Genomic DNA, 8,506 nt, shown 5'->3' on the forward strand with positions numbered 1-8,506 from the left:
TGTAAGATTGAAATATGCCAAATTTTGACCTAGAACTAGGTTCAAATATATTTGTGCCTATATTTTGCTATTTGTGGTGGTTGAATTTTTGGAAGTTAAAAATCAACACATAAATTGTAGAAAAATCATCACAAATTAAAGAAAACCATCTTAAGTTGTAGAAAATTCATGACAAATATTTTTTCTTACAATTTATGATAATTTTTTTGTAATCTCTGATTATTTTTAACCCAATAAATTCTCGTGTAGTTTCAATCGAATTTACCCAAACTTAGTTCTTATTCAAAATTTGATACAGTTCAAGTTCAATCTATGAGAATGAGAACGTACTAAAAATTTTATAAGAACTAAAATCCAAACATTTTTAATTTTATAAATAAAAAAATGGCCGATCTAGCTTTAGCATTAGCGTATGTTTTTACCTATTCACTAACTGATTCAGTTTTATAAACACCGGTCATACGATATATTTGATTGATGGAACATTTGGATCATTTTTACGAACAAGTTCTACTAGAAACTTTTGTTTTGTGAGTACTTTTTTCCCACACGGGCCACACCGTTCTGAATTTTGCTCTACCCTTGGCCGTAATCTAATCTCTTTACTTCTCTTTGCATCTCATCTCGTTCAGTCGCGTCCATTGTAACTGACGCTGTCTCTCTTGGATGTAAGTTGAAATTGCGTGTTTTGTTTGGGTCCCAGAGACCTCCATTCTTATTACATTGCTGAAATGATTTCGTGGATGTTGGTCTCAGATAGCTATAACATTGGATCACTTTGTTGCCTATTACTCTACTAGTTAGTTTCAAAGGAACGGATTTTCTGTTAAATAAATTAAGTAACATGGCGTCTGATCATCTCCTGTTAGTTCTCCAATCAAAATTGGAACTTCATCTCAGTAATTCGCACAATAAAGGTCAGCTTTAGTTACTGATATAAAACTTCAATTTTGATTGAAGAATAATACCGTAAACAGCTCAAGAATTACACATTAAGTTTTGTTCAAATAAAGGATATGTGAAATCCAAAAGCAAATGTATTAAGATTCTTTTGGTTTGGAAGATTGTGATACAAATATCCTGTAGCATATCTACAAGACAGATATATTACATTATGTGTTGATCTTCCCACTCTGTGAATACTATTGGTAGACCATATGTTTATTTGTTAAGAGCTTTAATTGCTAGTGCTACAAAGATTATTTATAGGTACGTGGCAGAAAAAGATGAAGCAAACTGGCTTTGTATTTAGTAATCTCTCTCATATGAGCAATCCGAAAAAATCTCCTCATTTTCTTCAATTCCTGGTTTGTTTCCTCTATTATAACATGTACCTCACTCTTGCTTAGCTCACTATTTTTTAAGGTCGTTGCATAGTAACATCAGCACATTTTGGTGTATTGGCTTTATTCAATTATTCCTATTTCAATTCCGTAAAATTTGATTCCGTACTAAGTCTACCTTAACTTTTACATGTTAATACCTCTTTTTGCTGCAAAAAATCCTCCTATATGGCATTCCATTTCTACTGGGGGAGTTCATGTCTCCCTTAAATGTACCTTAAGTGTATTTTTTAAATTTTCTAAAGTTGCTCGTTAAGTTTGGTTTCGTTTTGTTCTTTTTGTAAGTGATTATGTACAACACAGTCAACACTTATTCCGTAAAATATATTGCCAGTGATATAAATTGATGGTCAGTGTTATTTTATTTAAGTAATCATTTGGCAAATGAATGTGTGTGTGTAAGTTATTCTGCCTATGCAGTCACTCAGCTAAATTAGAATGTATAAGCATTCCTTAAGTTTCTTAGTTAATGATTGTTCATGATTGCATGCTTGTCCCTGTTCCACTTCCACACCGCAATGACAAAAACGTTTGCGTTAGCACTGGGAGGAGAGACATATAGTATGTAAGATCTGTAAATAGTTGGTAAATGTAGCTTAAGATTTCACACTTGGAAATCAAAATGACATATTCATTGTGAACAATGGAACGTGCAAAAACAAAAGAAAGGAGGCTTAAAGTGGCCCTGAAACTGTCATTGTCTCTTCAAAAACTTTAGTTTTACACAACCCATAAACTGAAAATATAGGGGTCTGTTTGGCTTGTGAAATGATTTATTGTTTTTATTTTCAGTTTTCAATAAATAATTATAAAAATGCTACCTTATTTTCAATTTATTTAGATTTCAAAATTTGTACAAGAACTGGTTGTAAACAACATTTTGTTGTTTTTACCATTTTCTATACAAAAACTTGAAAGCAGGATACAAATTGGAAACAGGGTAACATTTTAGTAATTATTTGCAAAAACAAAAAAGGAAAACAATGTTTTCTCAAACCAAACAAACCGTTAGTTGAAACAAAAACAGTGACAACAGTTATAAGAGACTCAGGTAAAAGGGCTTCTCTCACTGCAAACCAGCCACTTTTTCTTCCAATAGCAACTATAGCTCAAGTTAATCTGACTGGTTGTTGATCCCTTCTTTCTCTTATTTATATATACTGTTACCATAACCTTTGTTTGTTGTCCATTGCAAATTAGACTTTAAAGCTACCAGGCATATCATTCTCTTCATATTTCCCTTCCAGCTGTATACTCTTGAACCACTTTGCACATGCAATATAAAGGACCAAATCTATAGATGTCAAGATAGCTAAGAGGAAGTAAAACCTATCTAGGTGACCTCTGTTTAAGTTTCCAGGGATCCACCCTGGCATGTGATCCTCAGTGGAGATCTTCATAACTATACTAACAAGTAAGCTACTTACGTAGTTCCCAAGAGATATGGACGTCATGCAAAGGGCACTTCCGAAGCTCTTTAAGCCATCTGGCGTCTGAGCATTGAAGAACTCTAACTGGCCTACATACATGAAAACCTCTGAAGCTCCAATAAGTGTGTACTGAGGAATTTGCCAAAAGATGGTTAAAGAGCTTGTGCCACTGCAGTGGGGGCATACTGGGTCTGCATACTTAAGTCTGTAGCATTCAACTATTCCAGCTGAAACCATTGCCATTACAGCTATAACAAGCCCTATTCCCATTCTCTGAAGCTCAGTAAGTCCCTTGGAACTTTTCTTTTTAAGTCTTCCGACAAGTGGATCAATCACTCGACGGTAGAAGAAAATGAAGACAGCTACGCTGAGGATGTCAAAGCTAGACATGCTTGCAGGTGGTATTCTGAAATGGGAAATTGTAGTTTTCATGGCAGCCCCTTGCTCCACAAAAAGAGAAGCCATTTGTGTGAAAACCACTGAGTATATTATCGTGCAAAGCCAAATAGGAAGAAGTCTTAGTATGCACTTCACTTCTTCAACTTGAGTTATAGGGCAGAGACGCCAGGGGTTATAAACGCCACTCTTTTGGTCTTCTAGATCTCTGGAAGATATAATCGCTGCTCTATCCAGAAACCTGCAAGGCAGATGACAAATGGCAAATTGATCAAATTGTTATAGCTTGGTAGAATGAAGAGTGGCCAATTATACTGAAAACCTAAGTTGTTAAATTTGTAAGTTGTGCCATGGTCTTAGCAAAATGATTAGTTGAGGACATCGATATAGTAAAAGCATTCCATGCAACCTCTGACCTATAAGGTATAAACATCAATTGTTTTCAGAAGTATTTAACTATGTGGTTTCAGCTGAAATTAGCTTCTAATACTTACTTGAACCCTTCGGTGTGGAGAATCTTCCTGTTGCCATTGGTGGGAGATTCATTTTCATCCATGACATATAGATCCTCTCCATTTGATGCCATTTGAGCTCTCCATTTCCTTGATGCAGCAACAAGGACTTGGCTGAACCTTGAAAGAGGATTGCCACTAGGTTTGAAGTGTCTATATCTTGGGGTCCCAAGAAGAAATAAGACAAGGGCAGCAAAAGCAGAGCCTGCAGACACCCAGAACCCTAGAGCCCACAGTCCTTCATCTTCAAAATAGCCTAGAATTGTGTTTGAGAAGAGTGAACCAAGGTTCAAAGCCAGATAGAAGTAGCTAAAGAAGGCAACCTTTGAGTAACCCTCCTTTGAGTGCTCCTCGTCAAACTGATCAGCTCCAAATGTGGCAATATTTGGTTGATACCCTCCATTCCCTAAAGCAATAAGATAGATTGAGAGGTAGAACATCCCCATCTCCAAGCTTGAATGTTTCCCACATGGAATTGTTTCATTCCCACAACCTTTAGGCCTAATCAAGGAGAGGTATGATGAAAGAGACAAGGATACTAGACCCTGTTATTTCAAACCAGAAGATTAGTTTATTACCTAAGGAATGAATTAGCTTGAAATTAAAGAGGAAGAATAAGGAGAAGGAAAGGAAATAGAGAGGATATTACTTACTATTACAAAGATGACCTGAAAGATGGCACAAGTTTTGTATCTTCCCCAATACGAATCACTTAGGAAAGCACCCACAAGAGAGAAGATGTAAACTGTGCCAGTCCACTTGCTCACATTGTTTGCAGCTTCAGCATTATCTTGCCCCATCACTCTTGTCAGGAACAGCACTAGGTTCACCCCTACTCCAAAGAATGCTAAGGTTGCCAGACCTTGGTTCACTGATTGATGCAATCAAGAAAATAAGCAGTGTCATTAGTATAGTAGACCGCGTTATATGAATACACTCACATGCATCCTTGTGCATATGCATTAAAAATGTAGCTTGTTAATGGCCAGAAAAACTGGAAGTATCCTGGTTCTATTCGTGCTTAATTACATATTTTACAAAGAGACACTTTCAAATGGTTGCAAATTCAGCCAAGAAACATGCAAATTCATTCTGAATTAAATAATTAATACGTACCCAACTAAGGTGGTATAAAAGTATGTGCGGATAACAGAAAACAGGGGGAAAAATGAATGTGTAAATATGCATGGCTAAATCAATCCGGATTACTAATTTACTATATCTCGCAAAGGGTAGTGGATCATGTCACTTCTGCATATATCAATGACCGAATATGATGATAAGTTCATGGAATCTTCACTGTGAAGAGTGCATTACCACTAATAAGCATTATGTACCACCACAAAAAAAAAAATGCACACGTGATACTTATTAGTATAATTTTAGGTATTTTGCTTTTATAAAGCATACACTTTTCGTTATGCAACAGTAATGGTTTCACACGCGAAATGACACTTCGAATATGTCGCCTAAGTAAATCCTTTTTATACACTCTTGCTAAGTATAAGTGATTTCCATGCCAATATTCACGAACCACCAATAATTCTGTAATGGGAGAAGTGTTACAGGTCAAGTATTTCGATCTTACCATTTTTTCTTTCAAATCTTAATTAAATTAAAAGTATATTGTATTGATAAAAATTATTAAATAGCTAGGATCTTATATAATGACGAAGTATATTCAGGATTGCGAGTCGTATTTCCAGTACCAGCAGGAGGGACGCTTTTCTTTCTTTCTTTCCGTTTTTTTTTTCCTTTACACCAAAAAACAAAAACCTCAATTTGCATGATTGAAGTATCAGGAATTATCTAAAGTCTCCCTTAGCAAACAAAAGAAATAATATTCATAAAAAGGATATATTCCGTATAATTTGAAATGGAAATTATTTCTTTATTACGAAGTATCTTTCATATTAACAAAAGAAACTATTCATAAATGATTTAAAATTCTTTTATGTTGGATCCCTTTTTTGTGTCGTCCCTCTAAAAACCAAAAAGAAAAAGACATTATTATTTCAGCATGTACTTTTCGATCTAAAAACCAATCACATACTTCAGTACATGTACATGCACGCACGTTACTTATTTGCACACTTCTCTGCACACACGAAAACTCTCGGAACTAACTTAAGTACTTAACAATGATTCTAATAATAATATTTGGCTGATTCCGACCTACCAATTTTCCTTCACCTTTAACGCTGTGCATGTGCAATACTACTATCTTATTTCTGGAACGAACTACTGACCAAGTCAGTGAGCATTTATCAATTATTCCTTCCCATTTATAATAACAGTTTTTGTTATCTATTATTCCGAGAGTAATTGTTAAAGAATCAATAAATGAAATATTATTATTATTTAAAATAGAGATATGTTGATAATATTAAATGTTATACTATCTACTCTAGCCGTTGTTGTAATAATAATTATCATTCAAATGTAAATATATATTCAATTTTTTTTACTTTATTAATACCCTTTCATGTTATTAAATAAAATGTTAGAAAATACGATAAAAACTAAAAAGCAAGTTTAATTTAAAAATATAAAAAAATGAACTAAAACTATAAAATAGCGATTAATAAGTATACCAGCAACTACTCCTATATGTTAGCTACCATGGATTCTATCTGTTTTCACTAAATATAGAATTAGCCTTGCTTGCACTCATTGGTTAATAGTCATGATTCGTCTATTGTTAAGGACACGTGGCAATAACCCACATCATGCAAGATCCTAGCATTGGTTACGTGTCAGGAACGTATTCCCCTAAAAGGCATGCTAGTATCTCCTCACTCTCCTTTCCTTTCCTCCCTTCTTGTGTCGTTTTATTTGGATTCAGAATATCTCTCTCTCTGAACTGGACCAAGAATCAGTAGTATATTATGTAACTCCAGAAAGATATATAGTGCGGTGGAGTAGTAGGAGTTAGCCCGCAACAAAATTAAAATCTATGATTTTTTTTTTAAAATTGAATGGAGCACGAGGTTCTTGCATTTAAGTTGTGTCCTTTTCTACACGACGAAAACCGATGATAAGATGACTTCAAGAGAGGTTGTTTGTTTGTGGACCATTCTAAAAGCTAGTTCTAGAGTTCTTTCAATTCCTACGATCGATAAGCTATCTAAGATATGTATATATCATTCATTTCATCAAAATCTCCGCTAGCTGAACACAGGTTCATGAAACTTCTACGGCTCCAACTTCTGCCACGAGTCACCTTTATCATCAGCAACTATATACTTAGACGTATCTCTCTCACTCTCACACAATTGATGTTAATCACTGTAAGCTCAAATCAATAATAAATTAATAATAAGAATCTATCTAGCTAGCTAGCCAGTGCAGGGACATTTACAATCTTGGAAAGTGATACTTTTCAAATCAATAAATTAGGGAAATTTTATGTACAATTGTAGCTAAGGATTATTATAAATTAAAAGAAGATCAAATTTTTTTTCACTATGATATTAGTAAGAATGTTTTATTAGTTTTGTTGATGAATAATTTTTACCGAACGATCTGACTGGCTACATTTAAAGGATGCAGAACAGGAGGCCAAGTTTATACATTACATACGATTGAATTTGAATGCAATAATACTCAATAAAAAAATAGTAAAAAGAAAAAAATTGGCCCTGCTATTTATGTTTGGAACTTACATAGAACGATGGTTCCAGCAACCCATCTGCCAGATTTGGCTCTAATTGCAGGGCGACCATGCCAATCAACACTTCCATCAAGAGTGAGTTCTTCCGTGTCACCTTTGAACTTTACCTGCATAGTGATTTCAACATTGAAAACAAATGGCACCATTTTTAGCTAGTACTTATTAATTATAACACATTCATAGTTTAATTTTATACATAGATATATATTTATAAAATCCTGCAGGGCATGCTAAAAGAATGCATGCACTTAACTAGTGATCAAGGAAGTGTAGTGAAAAAGAAAGGGAATCGAAGCTGAGAATGAAGGATTTGAAGTTTCTTGAGTTAACATGTATATGGAAAGTTCTCTCTCTATATATATTTATAAGCTTAATTAATAACATACCTCTTTGCTGACTTCTAAGCAGGCCATGGTGGTGTCAAAGTTAAAAGTTAAAGACAAAGTTGTATTAATTTCTCAACCTGCTATAGAATGCAGGTGAGAGAAGTGAAGCAGGAAGTGTTGTGTCGAGTGAAGGGTGAATAGAAGAACACGATCGAAATTTACACATGAAGCAGAGAGGGTGGAAGTGTTCAATAAATAGAGGAAGCAAAGGTGGCTTGAACGGTGCAGATTTCAGAGTGCAAAAAGTGGGGACATCCCACGTGTCATCCTCCAAAACTTTATACTAAAAATATATAAAAATACAGTCAGCTTAATTGATAATTGATATGAAAACTTTTGTATCTAAATCAATAGTTACAAATTATCATAACCAATATTATTTAGAGACATAAAAAGTTAAAAGATATATAATTAACTAAGAAAATATAATAACCTTTTCATTTTTTACAAATTATTTCACATAAACATATTCTGCAGTATTTTTCAATGACTAAAGTATATAATTGTGTGATGGTAACATATGCAGTCGTCATCTACGTATTATTTTTCTGAATTTTTTATATCGCTATAAATTTGTCAATGAAGAGTATAGTTAGTTAATCATTTTATTAGAATATTTAAGAAAATAAGTATATTTTGTAATATAAGGTGGTTATTTTCTAATAAGTGATAATGATTAAAAAATAAAAATAATTAAGATCATATCAAATTAAAATACAATATATGGTACGATAGATATCAATAAATGCAAAGAATTTTCTTTTGG

At 33.8% G+C, this 8,506-nt stretch overlaps 1 protein-coding gene across 1 annotated transcript; it reads right to left on the reverse strand.

Moving 5' to 3' along the window:
• Positions 1-1,920: 1,920 nt before the first annotated feature.
• Positions 1,921-7,912, reverse strand: LOC114393762 (protein NRT1/ PTR FAMILY 7.3). Its single transcript, XM_028355194.1, has 5 exons — positions 7,741-7,912; positions 7,347-7,461; positions 4,335-4,552; positions 3,664-4,226; positions 1,921-3,410 (listed from the first exon to the last, which is right to left on the reverse strand). Exons 1-5 carry the CDS (start codon positions 7,765-7,767, stop codon positions 2,540-2,542), a joined length of 1,794 nt encoding a protein of 597 aa, XP_028210995.1. The 5' UTR covers positions 7,768-7,912; the 3' UTR covers positions 1,921-2,539.
• Between the last annotated feature and the right edge of the window lie 594 nt (positions 7,913-8,506).

The sequence above is a fragment of the Glycine soja genome, chromosome 17, assembly GCF_004193775.1.
Source record: "Glycine soja cultivar W05 chromosome 17, ASM419377v2, whole genome shotgun sequence".
In the NCBI taxonomy this organism is placed as follows: Eukaryota; Viridiplantae; Streptophyta; class Magnoliopsida; order Fabales; family Fabaceae; genus Glycine; species Glycine soja.